Consider the following 24,912-nt stretch of genomic DNA (forward strand, 5'->3'; position numbering starts at 1 on the left):
AACCCAAAGTGGCAGAACCACTTCCTTCCCACCAACTAATATTAATGCCAGAAACATGGCTGTGTATCTTTAGTTTTCTGTGTTCGTAAGAAATGTTTAAAATCATTTTATTTGTAACGTGGTGGGAAATTACCTTTGGCTTCTGCATTAAAAGTGTTTGCATGCATAAAGATGCATGCCAACACTTTTTTATGCAGAGACCAAGGGTCTTTTTGCACGACTAAATATGAACTTTCACAGTGACATGGTGTCAGAACACTGCTGTGGACTTGTCAAAGGCATTGTACCACCGACTATCAAGCTCAGATTGTGTTCCACTAGACTGTCTATATATCACACAATGGTTTAGCTGCTACCCTTAAGGTAAAACTCAGGTTACTGAAAGGGTCATTACTATCTATCACTATCTTCCTGTCCCCTTCTGAATGTTCCATAAGAGTCTCTGCTTCCCATTTCTGATTTCCATCTTTGTAATTGGTATGGGAACAGTGTCATGCTGCCAAGTTAAATCAGTAGGCTGATGACTAATACCATTTTATCTGGCCATTACTATATCATCATTTGAAGAGCAAGTGCTTTACCAAGAAGTTAACTCTACTGAAGCCTAGATTTTTTTTTCTTTTTTTACCTCAAATCTGTACACAAATATACTCAGAGCACAAATGTTCTTTACTAACATTCCAATCTTTTTGTCCACCAGTTCCTGACTTGCTTATTGTTTCCATCAAAGACTCTCACACTGAAGTTGCAACATTTGCAAAACTTGTTGGGATCTTCTTGCTCAATCAGCTGAAGTCTTGCTTTCATATAAAGTCGTCATTACAAAAGAAACAATCAGACGTTTGGCATGCTACACAGGCCTGCAACCTTTACAATCAACTACATCAGAACATCTGTAGCCCATGCTTTCCTTATGCCTTGCCTCCTGTGTGCTTCCCATGCAATGCCATCTTCACAGCCATCACACATACTTGAGACAGCTTACAAGACTGCAGGCTTTGCTGCTGCTGCACCTTCTTAATATTACCACAATGAAAAGTTAAGTGAACCTACCTGGGTAGGTTTACCTAATTTAGCAGAACTGCATTCCGTTAACAATGGCTCACAGGCTGCAACACTGCCATAACAGCTAATAGGTAAACCACCTTAAGGCCACTTCTTACTACAGGTAACCTATTAGTACATGTCATTCTAGTAGTAGACTTATCCTATACTGCCAACATAACAAAAAGGTAAATAAGCTCCCCCAATATACAAGGGGAAACTAGTCATCAAGACTCATCTAGCCAATAACTGGTCTAGCAAATGTGGGGTTACTTCACCTAGCCAAGCAGTTGCAACTTTACTCCTACTTTTACTGTCTGTACATCTTTCCACAGATGTCATCCCATCTCTTATCAATACTGCTCACACACCACTCTCTCTCACTCACATCCTCTAATTACCTTGGCCTTTATCCTATACTTGCTAACAATGTAATGCCTCACTCTCATCATCTGCAGTCTTGTCATTATCAGAGACCTGTGCAATTTCTTAGACATACTCTTCCCACCCCCCTTCCTGCCCATTCCCACTTTCCTGCCAATACTTCCTACCTCATTCAATCATAATCAACTAATTTCTCTGCTTGCTCCCTCTACAGGAATGCCAAATTAGCTTATCTGAAGCTCTACCTTGCCAGTACAAAATTTCCACATATAAACTACATTATACTTATAACTGGTGTTATGTACTGTACATGCTTACTACAATGTCAATGGAATGTTCTGTATACTTGCATTTACTAAGTAGAACCCCTACTTACTGTTGATACAACAGCTACTTTAATACATATATCAGAGAGTAGTGAACTTTTATACTACATTGTTGCACTTGTTTCTTCTTGCACGATGAATAACGTGATGCATCAAAAATCATACTACAGTTGATAACATTTAAAGTACTGTATGATTAATTTCTTCAACTCGTGTTTACTGCTGATACATTTCCTTTCTTCCTTGCTACAGTACTCGATGTACAGTCCTACAAACATATAACTACTTTTATGTTAGTGGGACTCGCATCCTAGACTTTGTGGACTGAAACTTGTATGTCTGGAACTTTTCTACCTGGACCTATGGTGCAAAGGTCAAAAGAAAGAAAAAAATGAAGGTGTGAAGAGTTGCGGAGGTCTAGTAACTGTACTAGAAGGACAAAGTGTGTACATGAATTGGGCCAGTTAGTGAAAAAGAGCATAAAATGATCAGAAGGTAATGTGTCATGCAAATGAAGATCTGTGGAATTTAGGTTAAAAGGAGAGCACTGTAATGAGGCATGGTGAAAAGAGTGAGGAGGGTGAAACAGAGAGGAGTGCAACACATGGCTCAACAGGTGTGCAGACACAACTATGCAGACAGAGCAGATAAGTATATTTTAATAGTTAAACGGCTTTTCAATCATTACTTCCTCCCAAATGAAAACATGCCATCAGTTACAGTCAACTACCATGGCCCTTAGGCATTGATTATATTTTTTTGATGATCATTAATATATTCGTTAATGAAGCCGGCACTTTGTGAAACACAATAACTACAACATTATTTATAACAACAAATATCAGTACCTGAAACAAACACTATGAATTAGGCACAATGAAAAGAACAGCATCATAATGGAAGACAAGAGACAGCGAGTACAGACCTGATATGTAGCCATGACAACATTGGAGTTGTTGCCACTCCAAAGATGCAGACAGTAAGAAAGACAATGAGCAGAGTTGTGGAGAACATCATCTGATGAGCATAAGTGGCCGTATCTCGTATGGCAAGGGCAAATGCCACTGCACCCCTCAATCCTGCAAGAAAAGGGTAAAGTCAAAGTCGAATACATAATCTGCCAAATTGCCATTGTTTGAATATGTCATTAACAGCAAATTCATAGGTACTAATTAAGGTATTGCTCTAACAAAGAAAATTAAGCTTCTTCTGTATTGAACCCCCAATTTTGGTGTCTTCTACTATTCTGTCAACATATTTTAAGGGGCAAGCTCTCCAGACATTTGTGAAGCACCCATCAGCATCAATAAGTCATAAAACAGGGATGTATTACATATATGTCAAAATTACAACAATGCTTGCATATGCCAATGTATACCTTTGTAAAATGCAAATGTAGAAATTCTAAGCATACTACATTCAGAGGACTATTTCTTTTTTTTTTTTTTAAGTCTAGTAATTAGAATTCAAATAAAGAGCTGTGCTGTAACTTGGGGAAGGTGGAATCCGGTGACATCAAAAACTGCGGAAATTGGACTTTTTCTTGCATCACCAAATATTTTTGCAAGGAACAAATTAAATATTCACAAGATACTGTTGCATTCACAAAACAGTACTATGAGATTTATTCTTTATTTATTTTTGTCTCACTGCAACTATTTACTTATTTATATTTGTGTACTGGGCTACGGCACTGATCTCAGTTGACCATTTTAAGGCACAGTCTGGGTGAATAGGACCACATATGAAATGAACAAAACATACTTATAGATACAAGGATAAGCTAAAAACACATATACATACATATTTACATATGCAAAAATAAGACGTTATGTACCTACCGTAATGTTCCATGTTAGTTGTCTTCTTCTCGCCTTCTTTCTTGCTGTTTGGGTTCGGAGCTGATCCTCAGCTCCGACTTGGCCATCTTCTAAAGCTCGAGAGCTATTTACTGGCTTGAGGCCTCCCCATATCCCACAATGCCTGGCGCTAGATCCCCAGATCTCGTTTGGTAGACCTAACTACAGACAAAATATAAGGACACCTGTCCTAACAGCATATGTTTAGCTACAGAGCTAAAAGGTTGAGGGAACAAACCAGATAAGACCCAGCCAGCTAAAAGGAACTCAGAGGGCAACTCTTCCCTGTCTATTAGGATAGGGGGATGGAGGTTGGGGATGCAAGAAAGAAGGCGAGAAGAAGACAACTAACATGGAACGTTATGGTAGGTACATAACTTCTTAATGTTAAGTTGTCTATCTCGCCTTCATTCTTGCTGGTTGGGACAGCGTCCCTAGCACCTCAGTCCTGGGTGGCTCATCGGAACAGACTCTTCAGCACAGTGGAACCAAAATCAGCTCTGCTCCTAGAAGTCACATCCAGCTTATAATGAGAAATGAATGTATGGGGAGTGGCCCATGTAGCTGCCGCACACATGGCTTCCATTGGTAATCTTGCCTGAAAAGCTACAGAAGTGGCTAAAGCCCTAGTAGAGTGGCCTTTTGGTTTAGCAGGGAGCTGTTTGTTCCTCAACTGATAAATCAAAGCAATAATAGAAGTTAACCACCTAGATAGAGTTACTTTAGACACTGGTAGACCTTGTTTACCTTCAGCATAGGACAGGAAGAGCTGATCTGATTTTCTAATTTGTTTAGTCCTATGCAAGTAGAAACGTAATTGTCTATGAACATCCAACTGATGTAATTTATGTTCAGCTTTGTTGGAATAATTTGGGAAGAAGACCAGAAAATCAATGGACTGATTCAGATTAGTCTCAGAAGGTACCTTAGGAAGGAAGGAGGGATTAGTCATGAGCGAAACTCTGTCATTATGGAAAACTAAATAAGGAGGGCGAACACAAAGTGCCTGGAGTTCAGAAACTCTTCTAGCTGAGGTAATTGCCACAAGAAAGAGGATTTTCCAAGAAAGAAACTTCAAGGAACATGAAGCTGCAAGTTCAAAGGGGGGCAATATTAGGGAAGCTAAGATCAAATTAAGATCCCACGGAGGCAGGGGATCTCTTACTGGGGGCCTGAGCAAAGTAGTCCCTTTAAGAAAAGCTTTGCAAAGCTTATGGGACATAATACTAGTTTCAGATAGGCCTGTATGAAAATGTTAAATTGCGGCTAACTGAACTCTAATGGTGGCAGAAGAGGACCCATCCTGAAAAAGTTCCGCTAAGAAATCTAAAACGTGGTGGACAGGGGCTGAAAAGGAATCTATATTTTTAGACTCTGCCCAGCAAGAGAAACGTTTCCACTTACTAGCATAAGTTTTTCTGGTGGTAGATTTATGCGAAGATAATATGATTTCACGCACCGATTGGGAAATGTTCGGAAGCCTGGCTAAGGTTGGAAGTGGAGCAACCAAGCAGTGAGGTTGAGAGACTGAAGGGATTGGTGCAGCCCGCCCGACTGACGGATCAGGAGGTCTGGTCCAGGGTTGCTCCAGGAGGTGATGATGCAGGAACGGAAACCAAATTTGTCGAGGCCAGTAGGGGGCAATGAGGATCATCTTGCATCCCAGCACGGTAGCTTTCTGTATTAGTTTGAGAATCAGGGGAAATGGAGGGAATACATAAAGTCGTCCCTGAGGCCAATCGTGGATTAGAGGGTCTCTGGGAGGGTATCCTGGAAGAGGGAGGAGAGAAAAGAAAATGTCGTACTTGCTGTTGAAGGGGGTGGCGAAAAGGTCGCAGCAAAGCTGACCCCATTTGTGGAAGATTTGGTCCGCCACTGTCTGATTGAGAGACCACTCGTGCGGCATGAGAATTGCTCTGCTCAGCCTGTCAGCTATAACGTTGGACTTCCCAGGGATGTGTGTTGCTATCAGAAACCGCTGGGAAGAGATCGCCCATTGCCAGAGTCTGAGTACTTCTCGACATAGGAGGTAGGACTTGGTTCCGCCCTGCTTGTTGATGTACCACACTACCGACATACTGTCTGTTTGAACTGCAATGGTCCCGGTGGAAAGACAGCTCTGAAGAGTTTGCAACGCTAAAAGCACAGCTCTCATCTCCAAGACATTGATATGCAGATGGTAATCGTGGGGTTGCCAGGTGCCTTGGACTGCTCTGCCCTGAAAGTGCCCCCCCCCCCCCCCCGATCAGGGAGGCATCCATGGTCACTGTGGCTACTGGAGGGGGAAGAACAAATGGTCTGCCTGGGGTACTCACGGGGAAACCATCCACCAAGCAAGCTGGTCTTTGCATGTCTGTGGAATCATAATCATGTGAGACACTGGAAGTTGTAGAAATGACCATTGGGTGAAAAGCAACCACTGAAGAATCCTCATGTGAAAATGAGCCAGGGGGACAAGTATGATTGCTGCTGCCATGAGGCCCAATGTCTTTAGGACGAATCTGGCCTGAATTTTCTTGCATCCTAATAACACCTGTACATATTTAATACTCTGTGTAATGGAAGTCTCGCTGACATGTCTTTTGCACTTAAACTTGCACCTATAAAGGTTATAGGCTGACAAGGCGACAATGCAGACTTTTCAAAATTTATTGTGATACCTAGCTTGGAACAAGTTTGGATGGTGTGGTTCCTGGCTCATAGTAACTGATGTCTGGTGGTAGCAGTAAGGAGCCAGTCGTCTAGATAGGGAAACACCTGGAATCCTTGCCGTCTCAGGTGAGAGGTAACTACTGCCATACATTTGGTGAACACCCTGGGAGCTGTGGTGAGATCAAAGGGCAGAGCTCGGAACTGATAATGACTGGCTCCCAGCCAGAAGCAGAGGAATCTTCTGGAGTGCCTGTCCATTTTGATATGGTAGTACGCATCTTGAAGATCTATGGAGCACATCCAATTGTCCTGACCCAAAAAGGGTAGAATGGACTGAAGCGTGACCATCCGGAACTTCGTTCTTTGTACAGACCTGTTTAGTCTGCTGAGATCCAAAATAGGTCTCCAGTCCCCTGTCTTTTTTGGTACCAAAAAGAACCTTGAGTAAATTCCGGATCCTTGCTGGTCTGCTGGGACTCATTGGATGGCTCTTTTTTGTAACAGTTTTGAGATCTCTTGCACTGCTTGTTCCCTTAGACTGAATGGAACATCTGGAAGGGATTTTTTTGACCTTAAGGGGGTATGAACGAAGGGAATTTTGTAGCCTCCGGATATCATAGATTGTACCCATCTGTCTTGAGTTATGTCTTGCCAGGCTTTTGGGTACAGCGATAATCTTCCCCCGACTGCCTCCGAAGACGGGCAGCCTCTCAGGGATGCTGGAAGGGTCAGAGAAGGAATCTTTGCTGCCCTGATTTTGGGGGCCCCCTCTGCCTCGAGGGCGGCGTCTATTGTTGTTCCCTCCTCTGCCCCTGGAGGGAAACTCACCACGTGTGTCAGGCACGGCTCCCTGGGGTTTCCGGAACCACATTTTCCCACTTTTCTGACCTTTGGGGTATGGTCTAGGAGGAGTGGAAAAACTGACTCCCACAGCAGATAGAGTCTTGCCTTCCTGCTCACACCTGGTAAAGGTATCCTTCACCAGTGGTCCAAGAAGAGCAGAACCATCAAAAGGGGAATTGGTGAAAGATGCCTTAAAGGGGTCCGCAAAGTTACATAACCACATCCAAGCGTGCCTTCTCAAGGCCACACCTGTGCCTGCGGCTCTACTCGCCCCATTGGCTGCATAAGAAATCAGCCGCATGGAGGAGTTCACTATCGAATTAAGAGTCACCAGCTGGGAGGTAATCTTATCCTGGGCCCCCGCAGCTGATGGATCTTGAAGGGCATCTCCTAGCTCCTTAAGGAGATCCCTTTAAAGGCGGGTAAAATGGCACAAATAGTTCAGCGACCGCATGGAAAAGGTCGCTGAGGAAAACATCTGCTTCCCATATCTGTCCATCGTCCTAGACTCCTTATTAGGGGGATGGACAGACGAAGAAGTCTCAGCCAACTCCTTGTTCGTGGCCGCTGCTACCACCATAGCATCAACAGGGACACCCTTTGTCAAAAATTGCTTGTCTTGTGGTGCTGTGATGAATTTCGTGGGCCTTTAGGGAGTTGGTTCCACTGTGTCAGGGGCTGACCACGCCTTTCGAGCCACCACTGCCATCAGTGGATCGAAAGGCGGAGACACCCAGGAGGTGGAGGGGCGAGAACCAAACCCGTCCAGGTATACAGACTCATCCTCAGAAGGGTTAAGGGTAGTCCAGTTCCCCCTCTGCCCAAGCATCTCAAGGATGTTTGAGAAGGAGACATCTTCAGAGGGGGACCTCGGGGACCCTTCCGAATCCTCTAAGTCGGTATCCGAAGTGACAGACTCAGGGGAGTCAACATGCTTCCTCTTACATTTCCTCTTTCGAGGGGGCTCCTCTGAATGATCAGGGGAGGCCTCGGAAGAGGAAGACATGCCCACTGGGGCGACCTGGAGTACTTGTTCTCCTCGCTTGGGGTCTGGAGGAGGGGAAGAGGCAGACGCAGGCACCATGGGGGAGGAGCCGAAGAGGCTGATCGTGGGTCTGACTGAGGGGCCAGCACACTCCTCATGACCTCGAAGGCACCCCTTCCCGGCAGAGAAGAGGGCTCAGGCTCTGAAGAGACTGGAACTCCCCCCCCCCTCACCGGCACTGAGAGGGATGGCTCCGAGGCCGATGTAGGAGCCGAGCTCACCTGCGCCGAAGCTCTGAGAGGGAGAACGGGGTCGGACAAGGGTCCGATGCCACTTGCCCCCTCAGAACAGAAGAGGGAGTCTCAGTGCCCAGATCCCTCCAAGGACGGTGCCATGGAAGTGATCGGAGCTGAAGGAACCGAAAGGGTAGGTATTGGCTCCGACGGTTCCACGATCCGAACCCTAACCAGCTCCGGCTCCGTACTCAAGGGGTGAGTCGAAGGAGGAACTACTGTAGAAATGGGCAGAGACAAACCCTGATGAGGGGGGGGCTGGATAGCATTTTAGCCAGGGCCTGCGATTTCAGAAGTCTGCTCACCACTCTCTCCAAGTAATGGTCAGACAGTCTCGAAGACCGAGAAGAGTGAGATCGGTGACTTCGCTCCAACTGTAACAGAGGCGACCCCGGAGCTGAGCGAATCGACTCTAGGGATGGGGACCTAGAACGCTTTCGGCTCCCTGAAGGTTCCGACACCAGGATCGGAGCCGACTGAGAAGCAGGTACTTCAGTTCTGGCCGGAACCAAAGTCGAAGCAGACGCCACACCCGACGACGACTCCGAGCTGGGAGCAGACGGTTTTGATGGCTTGGAGGATTTCCCTGGCTGAGTCTTAGCAGGTGACCCTTCAGGTTTTAGTAATCCTCTAAGGATTAACTTATTCCTACGCTCCTGCAGGACTCTTAGACTAAAGGCGTGGCACACCGAACAAGAGTCCTGCAGGTGTAGAGCGCCCAAGCAGTAGACACAAAAAGTGTGACCATCTGTCAGAGACATCTTCTGACAGCATGAGTCACACTTCTTGAATCCAGATACCTTCGTATCTTTGGACATCCTGCAAAAAGGAAATATCCCAGGAAAAAAAGGTCAACAGTACAACAGTAGGTAACAAGTATAAAGAAACCCGTACACACAAAAAGAACCAGTTACACCACACCTTAACAACGCGCACACACACACTATAACTATAATATATATATATATATATATATATATATATATATATATATATATATACTAGAAAATAGTAAAGTACTACAACTATTTCTACATGAAAACACTACAAAAAGGTATTTAGAGAACAAGGGTTAGGCTCTAACTAAAAACGGCTACCTTGAAGAGAGAAAAAGAGGGGGAGAGTAACAGTAAAAACTAGTTTTCTAAGGGGATGGGATAGATCTAAAAGTACACAGAGACAATAAGTACTATCACTACTATAATAAAAATTAAACAACTATTTATATGAAATTTTTTATATAAAACCTATCAAAAGACGAAAAATACGACCTGAGCCAGCAAAAGCACCCTCGTAGCAGAAGCGGCAAATGAGATCTGGGGATCTAGCGCCAGGCATTGTGGGATATGGGGAGGCCTCGAGCCAGTAAATAGTTCTCGAGCTTTAAAAGATGGCCGAGTCGGAGCCGAGGATCAGCTCCGAACCCAACCAGCAAGAATGAAGGCGGGATAGACAACTAAACATTATGCTACATTTAGACCAAGAAGTAGTTTACAATGTCAAAACATAGATGGAAAAACTGAAGTATGCTTAGCAGACCTTTATGGATAAGATATAGTCATAATGACTGAGATGGCTTATACTACAGGGATAGCAGCATACTGTGACATAAAGATATGAAGACATTAAAAGAGGCAAGTGAGAATACGTGCAGGAAAGGATACCATGGGAAAAAGACAAAGAAAAAGTGAGACAGGCTTGTAGAAGTAAGAGGAGTACAATGGTGAACAGGTGTGAGAGAGATGCAAAGAGAAGAGGGAAGTAGGATGAATGAGAGGTAGTAAGTAAGGGGATGACAAGATGAAATAAGGAATGATGAAATTGGGATAATGAGGTGTGTGAGAGAGCTGCAGGGTTCATGTAATATGACCTGAGTAAGTGCAACTGCACTTTGGGTGAAGAGGTGTTCCTTGAGCTGCTGTCTGAAGTCAGAGTACTTTTGGACATCTCAGATTGATTCTACTCTACTAGACTAGAGGAATGTAGTCCCATAGTTTAAATGCTAGGACGGAGAATGCATGGTCAGTGCAATAAGTTTTAGTTTTTGGAGTTGGTGTTGGTTGAGATTGATAGATACCCCTGAGATTATATGTGGGAGGTTTGGTAAAAAGTTTATGAGACGGGATGATGTCTCAGAAAGAAGGTTTTGTGAATTACTGATCCTAGTAGGAGGTTGGCTGTCAAATGTACTGGGATCCACTTAGCTTTGGTGAGAGTTGGGCACTGGTGTTATTGGGGGAGGTAGTAAGGAACTGGTAGACTTTATTGGATTTGGCTTGTAAGGTGGTAGCATTTTTCTCTCGAGGCTGGAGCTATACTGGGTAGTACATATTTGAGTTGTGATAAGAGTATTCCTTTGCCTATGGCAGCTCTGGCTGGATTTGACAGAAGAGGGAATAAACTGTTTGCCCAGAAAACTAGTGTTGAACTTTTTGCATACATTTTGAATGTGTAGCTGACAGTTAAGAGATTGGTCTAGCCAAATGCCAAGGTATTTAAAGGATGTTGTATTTTCTGTGGTGGTACTGTTAACAGCTTTAATACTACAGAACCTGGGTTCTTCAGCTGTTTTTTAGTTGGCTGGTTTCAAACAACATTACTTTTGTTTTTTGAGGGACTGAGTATAAATTTCTAGGTGGTTGAGGGTTTCGAGGTCATCTTGGGGCCAGTTTTGTAGAACAGAGTGGGATTTGTTTGACCTGTAGATGACCATGTTATCTGCATAAAAAAATACAGGTATCAGAGGATGATCAGATGGCAGTTTGCTGATATATATGGAAAACAGCAAAGGGACTAAAGTGAAACCCTGCGGGACTCCTTCCATAAGAGGAGCTGCTTCATAAGCGGTTGTGCCTACTTTCACCTTGAAGGATCTTATTGGTGAGGAAGTCTACAAACCAAAGTTCTGCATCATCACTAATGCCAATTTCAGCTATTTTATCAAACAGTAAGTTATAGTCAATCAGATCAAAGGTTTTTGTGAGGTCAATAAAGACGTTGCCTGTCAAGTTGCCTTTGTTCATATTGGATAGGATATCATCTGTGAGGGAGTAGAGAGCTGTTATAGTGATGCATCCAAACCAGAATCCATGTTGCTTCCAAGATAAAAGATGACATTGATTTAAATAAGCAGTAGGATCATAGGAAGTTACTAGGCTATTGGCCCCGAGGCCCTTACAAACATAGCCAAGAATTTAGCCCATGTTCCGACAAGTCAGCACCCTAATGCCACAGTCAAGCAGGGACATGAGTGGAATCCCAGGGTGTGCATTTTCTGTTCCCCATCCAGTTATCTAGGTTGCACTTAAAAAGATTTAATAAGGTACTCTGCTTTACACGGACAGGGAGTCTACTCCACAAAAGAGGGAGTCTCTGGGACATACCCTCAACCTGGAAACATCAAAAATCTGAACAAAGGCACATAAATATAGGTACAAATCCGTACTCAGTTTAACATTAAATTTGTATACATAATTATGTAACCTCTCCCACTTCAATGGAATTGTGGGATACCAACTTTCAAACGCAAACTGAAGAACAGACAACCAAAATACGGCCCCAGTCCAGACCCTGTAGTAAATTGTAACCATTTTTTTCTAAATGTGTAGCAATGATGTTCACTGGGAAGGGAGAAGATGATGAACCTTAGGATTTTGTTTTTGGTGACTTGCATTACATGGGCTTTGTGGTAAAAATGGAGCATTTAATGGTAGACAATATTCTAATCTTAGCAAAAAAATATTATAGTTTGCTAGGACCTCTAAAAGTCATTCTCCATAGCCTACTGATCAGTGGCGTAGCTTGAGTTTGTGCCACCTGGGGCTGTCTGAGTTCGCCACCCTTCCCCCCCTCACAAAATCATGGTTGAATGGGGCCCCCCCATACACAGCCCTCCCAATGTCCGATTACTTGGCTATTTCACTCTATTTACCATATACACTAAAGTGCGTACTGCTTTACTTCTACAATGATTTGGACTACATTTAAAACTTTTTACATCCTATAGCACAAACACTAATAGACATCTGTTAAAGAAAGCAATACAGTCTCACAATGAAAATAGACTTAGCATTAAAACCTCTCTGCCCTTGAAACTCACATTCATTAAAATAGTACTGAAACCCACATTCAAAGAAAATGCATCTGGCCAGTGGCGGATAAAGATTACCTTTCTGCTGTTTTCAAATCATAGGCCGCTTGCACACAAAACATACATGTGTTCTTTGATACACCTTCCTGACTGTATTAAATTACATTCCTTGTATAATAAAGCACACTTGTTAAGGGGGCACGTTTTAAATTTATTGCTTTGAACATTTTTCCAGTAGGCAATGAAACAAAATGCATGAAACAATAATGACATAACTGCCCAATTCAGAACATTTTCATCAAAAAAGTCTACTCAAACTTCTACAGTCCACCAGTATCAGTAAATATGCACAATCTCTGCAGAAGTAAAACTCATCTAAATAATTCCATATTAAAGAAATCTGTAAAAAGTAATCGCATTCTCCTGCAGTTAAGTATGTAAGCAGGAGGCTCATCCAGACTCTGCTACACTTTGCTGTGAAGGAAAGGTTAGTTTGCTTTTATTTTTTGTATTACTGTATTGCCTGTCTATATTTTGAATACTGTAGTTTGTTTTCTTTACCTTGTGTTTTGCTTGCATTCTGTTTTAACAGCATATTAAAACTTCAAAAGAGACCACAGCTCTCTCTGTTCTGAGTCAGGCAGAAATACCACTGTCTTTCTAGTTGCCCGCCTCTTATGTTAATCTGACCATATATCTCATTTCTCTCTACTTTCACTGGCTTATGTGAGTAATCACAAAATCATCATTTTGAAATCCCACCCTTCAATTATTTAAATTTATTGGCCATCCTATAGTATTTCATAGTACCAAAATACAAAAGTGACCACCCCTTTCAATCCATCTTGCTGTTTTAAAAATAGTAACTCTCCACTAAACCTTAACTTTTTAAATAGGTAAAACTCAAGTTACCTACTTTCACATCTAACTTCTCTAGTGCACAATGCAGAGTGCATTCTTTTCAATCTTACCTTTAAGCATCCCTGTGACTAGCACTTTCTCTAATACCTGCTGGAAAGCACTAGGAAGCCTTAAACTCATACAAACACTGAACTCTCCTTGTTAACAAGGAGAAATTAATAGTAGGCACTAAACAGCCTATAATTGCAAAGTACCTTGCTAAGGAAACAGCTCCTATACTTTACAAAGAAAAAAAAAAAGCCCCAAACCAGGCATGTCCAAGGGTCAGCTTCCGGTGATTTCTCCTGTCCACCTGGTGAATATGGGCATACTGGGGCAATGCAGCAATTGCCTCATGTACACAGACAACCCTCTCTTCCTACCACCCAACACTACAACCTGTGAGAGATGCACTTGCATAGCTAAAATGGAAGCAAAGCTCTCTCCACCCAAGATTGTGCTAAACAGTCAAGAGGAGAAGGTTAACACCCACACTACACCTCAAGCAACACATAGCCCTTCTAAACCTGCACCACCAACACCCACATATAGCAACACTAAATCCACATATGCAGAGGCCCTTAACTGTAACCTGCCCAAGAAACAAAGACCTCTGAAGCTGAAACGCAAACAACACCAATCACAACCAATGTGTCACATAGTTCATACACCAGTGTGCCACCCAGCAACAGCCCCTAAGGCAAGACAATGTACCTAACACTTTAGTCATAGGTGACTCTATAGTCTGGCACACTGAAGTCCCTCTCACCAGGTTGAATAAGGAGAAAATTACAGTCAGCTGCCTGTCGGGTGCCAGGATCCGCCACATAACACATGCACTCAAGTCACTCCACAACAAGTACAAATATGACTCTGTCATTGTCCATGTTGGAGTGAATGACTTGAGACGTACCTCCCTGGACTACATGAAAAGAGACAAGGAAGAGCTCTCGGATCATGTGGCCTAGGCAGGTATGACCCTAGCCTTGAGTAGCATCCTGCCTTCGCCCAGAATGATACCACAATATAAGGATAAAATGATTGACTTCAACAATTGGCTAAGCTTATGGTGTCATTCAAAGGGGATCCGGTATCTGTCTGCCTGGGATGACATGACTGACAGACCACGATGCTTTGCCAGAGATGGTCTGCACCTGTCGCCCCTGGGATTCAGGTTACTGGCTAAGGCTCTTGCCACCCCTATAGTGCCTTTTTTAGGCAAACTTCAAAGGACAAAACCACCACTGTAACAGGTACAAGCATGCAAAATCTGAAGGTAATGCTACTCAATGCTAGAAGTCTAAACCTCAAAATGCACTCTCTCGAGGCACTCCTAAAATGGAGAACATCGATATCTGTGCAGTAACTGAGACCTGGTTCAAGGCTCCAGAGAGCACCCCTGCAATACCAGGCTACAACTCTTACCACACTTTTCGGCTACCAAACCAGGACCGAAACACTAAAGGTGGAGGAGTGTCAATATTCACCAAGGATATTCACACCACCAGGCTAGTTGGCCAACACAATGTGTCTGAAATTCTCCAAGTGCAACTAACACTAGGTAAGACTGCAATCCAAATTGTAGCTTGCTACAGATCCCCCACCATACCCCAAGATTCTCACTACACCTTTCTAAACATACTGGAACATATTAAGATAGAACCAAAAACCCTAATACTGGGTGATTTTAACTACCCTGCCATTAACTGGGAAAACTACTCATGTCCCAACACCTTTGCACAACGGTTCTTGGAATTCATAAATTCCAACGCCCTGGATCAACTAATCCATAGTCCCACCAGGGGCTCCAATATCCTAGACCTGGTCATTACCAACATGGGAAATCAATGCTCCATACCTATGGTCACCCCCTCGTTAGTCAGGTCTGACCATAAGCTAATCACCCTTAACATCCACATCCCACCCCACCCCCAGTAAAGAAACCACCATAAAAAACTTCTCCAAAGCCAACTTCATGCTACTCAAGTCAGAAGTGACAAACTTCATGACACCCATGCAGACGGGAACTGAAAATTGAACTGCTGAATCCTACACTAAGGCACTGTACGAGCACATCCACTCATGCATGAATCGTGCCATCCCAAATAGAACCAAAATGCTCTCATCCAAAAAAAGGAAGCCAATCTGGTGGTCCCCTGCCATAAGCAAACTTTACAACAAAAGGAAGAAACTTTTTCAGAAAAGAGGAAAATCCCAGGATGCAAAAAACTCCCTTACTAGCCTCAGTAAGAAACTGAGATGCCTCATAAAATCCTCCAAAGCTAGTTTTGAAAATAAAATTGCCAAAGATTCCAAAGACAACCACAAAGCATTCTATAACTATGTCAAGAATCTAAATGGCAATGCTCAGATCTGCTCTGAGCTAAAACAGAATGGCATTAAATATACTGATCCGAAGGATATTGCCAATATCCTGGCAGATCGATTCAGTGCCAACTTCACCCCCCTCTCACCCCCTAAATGGCTCATCTCAATACCGGAAGATTGCCAAATTCCAGTAATAACGGCCACACAGGTACAAAACGCACTCTCTAAAGCCAAGAATACAGCATCCATGGGACCAGATGACATCCCGGGCTGTGTACTACATGAACTACAATATGAACTGGCACCTCACCTAAGTGTCATGTTTAATCATAGCCTCACCTCAGGTTTCGTGCCCACTGAGTGGTGCAGAGCTACAGTTATCCCAATCCACAAGGGGGGATCCACCTTGGATCCCGGAAACTACCGTCCCATCAGTCTGATGAGCCTTATCTGCAAGGCCATGGAGCGTATTATCATGGAACTTATACACAAAGACATTGGCAACCTTCAAACACGGGACCCCACCCAGTTTGGGTTTGTGAAGGGCCGATCTTGTCTCCTGAACCTGATTGACTTCTTTGAAACAGTCTCCAGAGCCATGGACAAGGGTAAGGTGGTCCACACAGCCTATCTAGACCTTGCCAAGGCCTTTGACACCATCCCCCACTCTGGAATCATAGATAAACTTACTAAGTTGGACATTAATCCCTATGTCACCCAATGGGTTGCTAAATGGCTTACTGATAGAACCCACACTGTAAAAGTAGCCGACTCCAAATCCAGCTCCAGACAAGTGACAAGTGGAGTACCTCAGGGTTCAGTCCTGGGGCCGCTCTTGTTTGGCATCTACTTTTCTGAAGTACAGGTCAACACTAAGGGACTCTGGCTAACAAAGTTTGCAGATGACTGCAAACTGGGAGCCATTATTGAATCCCCAAATGATGTGGATACGCTACAAAAGGGCCTTACAGAAACAGATGCTTGGTGCCAGAGCCATGGGCTCAAGCTCAATGCCAAGAAATGTATTGTTATCCCCTTTGGGAAAAAACATGTATCCATGAATTACCATATAGGTGGCAGTACGCTAAACACAGAAAGTGTGATAAGAGACTTAGGGACACAGGTGGACAGTGGTCTCACCTTTGATAACCACATCGCCACAACAGTCAGGAAATCCTTCTATGTGGCACACCATCACGAAGGGCTTTTCATCCAGAAAAAAGGAGGTCATTGTCCCACTGTACTCATCCCTCATTAGACCCATTATAGAATACAACGCCCCATTTGGTATGTACCTCTCAAGACATCTGCAACAACTGGAAAGGCCTCAGAAATACCTCACTAAAAGAATCACAGGCCTAAAGCAGATGCCCTATGCTGACCTCCTTAAAAAACTCCAGCTATACTCTGTCGCATATCGTCTACTCAGAGGCGATCTCTGCTTAACATACAAGGCCATGTCAAACCCAGAGCTATTGGACATGCTACACTTAAAGAAATCCCAATCCCTCAGAGCTACACGCTCCAGGGATCTAAACCTTGTCATCACAATAAACAAAACATGCTGGAGGGATAGGTTCCTGACCCAGAGACTCCCCAGACTCTGGAATAGATTGCCCATACATGTCAAGCAGAGTGCCTCTTTGGACTTCTTCAAGAGGAACCTTGACGATTGGATGGGAGAAAGGAAATTCACCCCAGGGATCACGTCAGTTGCCCTGCTAGACAGGGGTCCAGGAAAGTAAATAATGTGGGAAGAAATAGCCAGGGAATTGTTATGGCTAGGCTTGTATAGGCCCTAGGACTGATAGCCTAGTACCAACCTATGAACTTAGCACACACACATACGTTCGTTTCTCCTGCCTGCAGCAATCACATTCTCGGCATCTGTTAACTATTAAGTAAATAAATAAAAGAAGCTGCTGCTGTGTTCTGCTAATCACATAAACGTTAAGCACATGCAGGAAATAAATAAAAGAAGCAGCTGGTGTAAGCCTGTAAGCACACACACATATGCTTCTCCTGCCATTAAGTAAAAGTTAAGCTAAGTCTGCACTTTGCAGCCATTAAGTAAATAAATAACATTTACATTTGTAGCCACTGTTAAGTAAAAGTATGCAGCCCTTGACTTATTATTTAATGATTCTGGCCCTCAGAGATCCCCAGTAAATCAAAGATTTATGAGGAACAGACCAAACATACAAGGCAAAAAATCTGGACAATGCGTATTTGACCATGCACAGCTTTAATTAGCTGTATACAACCTTCACTGGTACTAAAATAAATAAAATATACTGCTCCAGAGAGGATCCTTTTATAAAACTATCAAATAGCTGACCCACCAGGGCTTACACACAAAAAAAAATGTAAATGCTAGAAGTAGGTTCTTTTTGAGTCTATCCTTATCCAGTCATTCCTCACTTAGGGTTCTATCTTTGATAGCTATAATTTTATTACATTTATTATGGTCCCATCCCCAACAGAAAAATGCTAAATGGCAGTACAAAAATAGGAACTCTACTTGTTTTCATGCAAAAAGCACAATCTAGACCCATAGTAAGGAGCCTTAACAAGCACACAATTAAATTCACTGTATAAAGAAAAAAAACATTGCAGAGTATCTGTGTTTCACTAATGCAAAAGTAGCACAATCAACGCTTACTGATGCGATATCTGTAATTTAAATGCCAGTTTCTGATATTATACCCCTTTAGCTATCAACCTTAAATTAGAATCGGTATAAAACCATCTTGAAAACTTGAGCTCTCCATTTAGTCTTCAGTTCATGTCTATTACATCAACTTTCAATGGTCCTTCTGATTCCATGAAAGAGAATCAAATGGATAAACATACCTGCAAAGAGCAGACGGTTTAGCATTCAGCAGCATTCATAAATCAGATTACCTGGATTGCCAGACAACTAAGTAAATGAAATAAGCACACCACACGTACGTTTGTATCCGCAGTGGTGGTGCTGCGGTAGCATTGTCGCCTCACAGTAAGACGCTGTCCGGTTTGATTCTCAGCTAGAGCGTCTTCTGTGTGCAGACAGGCATGAATGGGCGTACCTTCGTTGAAGGTTGTGCATCAGGGCTGGCAACTCGGCACGTAAAAATCAACTGCCAATCATTAGCGGACCGGAGTTCCGCTGTGGCGACCCCTAACCGTGAAAAAGCCGAAAGACACAACACGTACGTTTGTAGCCTCAGAAAATAATCCAATTTTAAATAGAAGCTGCTGCTAAAGCTAAGCCTTGCAGCCGTTATGTATGTAGGTTTGTAGCCACCAAAAGTAATCTAATTTTAAATAGAAGCTGCTAAAGCTAAGCCTGCAGCCGTTAAGTAAATAATCTTCTTCTTTCGTTTTTTTCCCGGTTAGGGGTCGCCACAGTGGATCACTTGTCCACTCATGATTGGCAGTGGAGTTTTACGGTGCCGAGGTGCCAGCCCGGCACCCAACCTTCCACAGAAGGCACACGCGCATGCACACACTGACACCTAGGGCCAATTTGGAGTGTCCAATCCACCTACAGCAAGTCTTTGGGATGTGGGAGGAAACCCACATGACCACAGGGAGGACATGCAGACTCCACACAGAAGGCACCCCAGCCAAGAATCGAACCGAAGAACCTCTTGCTGTGAGGCGGCAATGCTAACCGCTGCACCACATGCAGCCGTTAAGTAAATAAATAAATAAAATAAGCTGCTGTAACCCACAGTGAAACCAAACCACGCAAGTAAGTATACGAAACAAACTTAGTAATTTAACAGGTCGGTTCAATATGATTTCAAAACCTTCCACTTTTGTAACTGCAATTCCCAACAGAAAATGGTACATATGGTACATATGTGTTTTGTGTTTGCTATTCTCTTCCGTGTAATATCAGATAAAAGTAGTAGAATGGACTTAAAGCACTTAGCTTGAACTCTGGGAGGGTCTTATTACAAAGAGGTCGTGGGTTACAAACTCCTGACAACTTTAAATTAATTCTTGTTTCTTGACAACATGTCAACTTGTCATGTAGATGTTCTTGACTAAAGTACAGACCTTACCACTCCTACGACGTCATTAAACAATGATGACATGCCTGCTTAGTCATGAAGGAGTGGCTCCAGCTGATTGGCTTTCCAGGTCAGTGGAAAAAAAAAAAAAAAACGGAAAGTCAGATTTTTGTTAGGGTTTTGTGTTTGTATGGTATCAAGTTTGGGTTTTCACTTACATTAGCCTTTCGGGGGTAATCAGTTCGGTGATAAATGTTTGCAATTAAGCATCAGCTGTGATGCTTGTAAAGTGACATTTTTGGGAAGCATTAGATGTTGGTAGACCATCCACAAACCTCGTGCAGTACAAGTGCATGCTTTCAGTTTATACTAAACTTGAAAAGGACTTGCGATTTTAGGATCTGCTATTTTTTTTTTGCTGATAATTGTGTACCAGTCTGCAGAAGCTGACGTCATGCATGCCCTGCACGTGATGACATTAGGATGAGTTTAAAAAAAAAAAAAAATAAGAAAATCGGAAATTAAAGGGGCCACATGGGAATTCATGGCATCCCAATATTTTGCCCTCAAAACCAGTATTTACCGAGGAATTTGGTATGGTTTACAGGTATGCTCTGGGACACAAATTTGTCCCACCAACAACTCCTATTGATGTCACAGACCAGACTGAGGTCGTGTGTGGGTTACTTGAGTGGAGCTTGACTTGCAGATATGCAGCAGTCCCATCAGGGAAGGGTCTGAGATTGCTTCGCATTCCAGACAGAGGTCACCTGTGAGGAGTCTGTAGGAGACTGAATACAGGGATAGGAGACTGAATAGAGGGACAGGGCTTTTAGCCTATCTGTGTAGGGTAGATGTTTGAGGCCCTGGATTCTCCTGGTGAGGAACCTCTGTAGTCTCTCCAGCTGCTGCATGTGCTTTGTGAGGTACATGCTGAAAGGGGCATTATACTAAATAATGGGTCTTATAAGGGAATAATACAGGGATGTTATGACCACCTTGTCCCAGGATGAGATAACCCTTACTAATGAGGTGGGCCATGAAGAAAGCTTTCCGTACAACGAAGGCAATATGGTGGTCAATCAACCTGGTGCCCAAGCCCCTCACGACTGATTGCATGTTTATTGCCTTATTATCCATGTGATAATTTGTGGGGACGTCATTCTCCCCAAAAAGGATGATGATGCATTTTTTGGCATTTTTGAGGCCATGTTTCTGGCACCAGTCATTTGTTTGGGTGAGACCCTCTTGGGAGATGTCCACATCACTAGGAAAATTGATGACAGCACCCAGCTTGCAGTCATCTGCAAACTTGGTCAGTCATAACCCACTAGATTTGGCCTGCACCTCTGAGAAGTATATCTCAAACAGCAGAGGCCCCAAGACTGATCACTGGGGTACACCGCTTGTTATGGGTCTAATAGTTGAGGTAGCTTCCCCTATTTTGACTAGATGGGTTCTATTAGTGAGCCAGTTTGCTACCCATCTGGTAACATATGGATTGATACCTAGCTGAGAGAGTTCATCTATTATACCTAAGTGGGGAATAGTATTGAAGGCCTTGGCCAGGTCAAGGTAGGCAGTGTGGACAGTCTTCCCCTCGTCTATGGCCTTGGTGACTGTCTCAAAGAAGTCGACAAAATTTAACAGGCATGACCTCCCCTTGACAAAACCAAACTGTGTGGGATCAAGTGTCTTGAGGTTGCCAATGTCACTGTTAATGAGGTCCATGATAATCCGCTCTATGGCCTTGCAGATCAGGCTAGTTGTGCTAATGGGTCTATAATTTCCTGGATTGGTAGAAACTCCACCTTTGTGCAAAGGGATGAAAGTAGCTGTCCTCCACTTGGCTGTGATGAAGCTGGTACTCAGGCTTTGGTTGAATAAGGTTGCCTAATGGTGCTGCAAGTTCCCACCTGAGTTCATGTACGATGCAGCCTGGGATGGTATCAGGTTCCATGGAGGCTGTATTTTTTGCCTTTGAGAGGGTAATGATGACTTGCTACCTAGAGATAAGGGGAGGGGGGGCAGGTACTGGGATGTCCTGTTTTACTGATGGGACGACAGAGGAGTGAAATTATCACTGAATTTGTCTGTCAGCAGTTTGGATTTATCTATAGGGTTTGTGTATGTGGTGTCCTTGACCACCATTTCTGAGCAGAACTGTGTGCTTCCCTTGAGATTGCAGACATATGTGAGGAAAGCCTTATGACTGACTTTAGTAGATGTGGCCAGTTTGGACTCAAAGTTTGCTTTGGAGGATTTCACTAGTGCTCTTATTTGCTTGTTCAAGCTAAGGAGAAATTGCTCCCAATTAAACACCTGCTCCATCTTGATCCTGGACAGCAATTTTTTTTCTTTTATTACAGAGATTATTTATTGTAGGTGTCCACCTTACTTTACTCTTCCTTGAGGATGAGGATTTTGTCCTGTCTGGTATTCCCGATTCCATGCAGCTATAAATCCTCATATAGTACTTTGGTGTAGGTTTAGACATATGTGCCAGTTCCTGTGGAGGGGGAGGGGGCTGTGAAGTTGTTTATACCTTCCCTCTGGAGGCTGTAATCAGCTTTGGAGAAAAGTTTTTTTGTTTGATCCTAGCCGTGGGGGGGGGGGGGGGGTAACTTTGAAAATTAATGTTTTGTGGTCGGATCATAATAGGGATAATGACACTGTAGGGATGATGCAGTGGTTACTCATGTTGGTTAATACCAAGTCCAAGATATTTGATTGCAATTTTTTTCCAGTATTTTCCCTATAGTAGAAAGTACTGAGCTAGGACAGTACTGAGAAACAGTAGTTGGCTTTGATAATTTTGCAACAGGAGTAACAACTGTTGTTTTCCATAACTGAGGCGTTATCTTATTAGTTAAGTGGAGGTTGTATATGCGAGTGAGAAAATGGGAGTTGAAGTCCTTGCAAAGGTAAATAAATCAAGGGACTAGGTTATCTGGGCCTTGGTGAGTGTCAATTTGCATCTGGTCTAATTGTGTTTCAGTTTCTTTGGTTCCAATCTTTTTGTAGTGGAATGTAAAGGGAGAGGTAGCTGTGGGGTAGTAGGTTTGTGTTGCTGATGTGTGGTAGGGTGGTGAAATAACTGAGAAAGTCATTGCATGAGAGTTTGTATGTGGTGGTGTTAGAGGGGTTCAGAGGAGTGGAGTTGTCTTGCATTTTATAACTGGTTAACATGTCGATTTCCCTGCAGAAACATTTAGGTTTAGTTATACAAAAAAAAAGATTTATTTATTTATTTTTTTGTAGTGGTTGTTTTTGTGCCTGCAGCTGAATTGCTTAGCTAGGTTGTATAATGAGGCATATTTGGCTCAGGAATCTGTGGAGGTGTTGTATTTCCAACTGTGCTGTGCTTCATCATGTAATTTCAGGAGGTGTTTAAGTTCAGTAGATAGTCATATTTATGAGGTCAAAGCAGCCTTTGTAATACAGAAAATAATTTGTTTTGCAAGTGCAGTAAGGTACTGATAAAGTAGTTTGGTGATTCACTGATGTCCTTCATGGCAAGAAAGTAAGACCAATCAAGGGATCCGTGATAGTCTTAATAGTTTTGGGTCTGAAGGTGATAAGTTTAGGTTTATATACTTTATATTTTAACATTAGATTATGTACTGAGAAAGTTATGGGACAGTGATCAATGAAGGAGGGTGCATGTATGGTGAGGTTGGATATCATTGTAGAATTTTTAGTTATATAATTAAGACTGAAGTCTGCAAGATTGATTAGGATAGAGATTTTGGGAGCTTTGGCATATGTTTGTTGGATGAGGGTATTGAATTTTGGTACTGAGGCTGGTGGAGGTAGGTAAGCCACTGGCTATAACAAGGGGATTTTGGTTATTTGTTTGAAATTTCAAAAGGATCCCATCAGGATCCGATTCTGAGTTGTTGTTAGCTTGTCTAATGATTGTGGGACTATGGTTGTCTTTGAAGACCTGTTTTTTTGCCAGGTCTATAATCTTTTATGTATGAACAGTTTGGTATGAGCTGCTACAGACTAGGGGTGTCAGGTTTCAGCCACCTTTCTGTAATAGCTATAACGTTAAGATTTTGCTGTATGATAATGGCATTCATTTGATCAATTTTGTTCTTGATACTGTGGGTGTTAAAGAGGGAGTAGTTGATAAGATGCAGTTTATTGGTTTGAGTTGAGGCATTATTGTTAAGTGGTTCTGGATTGGACTCAATGTTGTCTCTTAGCAGAAGTATAAAGACAAAAAGACTGAATCTGAGTAGTGTTTTTAGAAAGTATAGTTTTAGGTTTAAATGAAAGTTATGTGCTTACCATAATGTTAAAAACATATTTTCTGGTCTTCATCTGGTTTAAACTTTTAGGTTGTCAGATCCGACCAGTTCCAACATTGCCACCTCAAAGTTTTTTCAGATCCAGAGGAGTGACTTCTCTCCTACCCACACTTCCCTATATTCCATCTTACTTGCTGAGATCAAGTTTGCTCCCCACTTTGTGATATATCAGAAGCATGCTATAAGAAGAACCATCCTAAGAATGAACCCCTAAGTTAGATTATCACAAGCTATTGAGGAATAGTGAGTACTGTCTCACATGACTGTGGACAGACAGAGAATAAAAGTCCACCGAATCAACTTAAAGTCATAGGTGACAATTTCAAAAGGGGTAGGAGGGAGTTTGAACCAAATGACAATCAGAAAATCTGGATCTAACATTATGGTAAGTACATAACTTTTGTACCCAATGTTGTCTATTTTTATCGGTTTCAAACACATGAGAGAGAATCCCATGCTGTCAGACTGGATGGTATCAAGGAATGACATTCCTGAGTATGGCGGCACCAAAGGAGGAACAGGATCTGGACTGAGTGTCTCGCTTATAGTGGGGTACAAAGGTATGTACCACAGCTCCAGTGGCCGATGCTTTAGTTTACCCAGTAAGGTTAAATTCTACTCATTATAGACAAAGAGGATACAATCTGACAAAGTAACCATTCTAACCAACTTCCCCAACTTTGGTTTAGAAAATAAAATGAAAAATTGTCATCTCTTCTGAATTATTTTGTTCTGTGGATGTAGAATCTGAGCTTCCTGTGGACATTTAACATATGCAGCAAGTATTCTCCTTTGTTTGAATATCTGGGTAAAAACACAGGGAAATTTATACATTGATTGAGATTAACTTCAGATGCTGCCTTAGGACTAAAGGATGCGTTAGTTCTAAGG

The 24,912-nt window shown here is 42.8% G+C and overlaps 1 protein-coding gene across 3 annotated transcripts in view; it reads right to left on the reverse strand.

Annotated features, from left to right (window-relative positions):
* Positions 1 to 24,912, reverse strand: part of SLC9A7 (solute carrier family 9 member A7) — a 3,436,621-nt gene that overhangs the window by 1,884,720 nt on the left and 1,526,989 nt on the right. For all 3 annotated transcript variants that reach the window (XM_044072073.1, XM_044072072.1, XM_044072071.1), the window contains exon 12: positions 2,680 to 2,833. In XM_044072073.1, coding sequence (XP_043928008.1) covers positions 2,680 to 2,833 — 154 coding nt within the window. The remainder of the gene's footprint in view (positions 1 to 2,679; positions 2,834 to 24,912) is intronic.

This window comes from Protopterus annectens, chromosome 5.part0, assembly GCF_019279795.1.
Source record: "Protopterus annectens isolate FY-2018-M chromosome 5.part0, PAN1.0, whole genome shotgun sequence".
Taxonomy (NCBI): Eukaryota; Metazoa; Chordata; order Ceratodontiformes; family Protopteridae; genus Protopterus; species Protopterus annectens.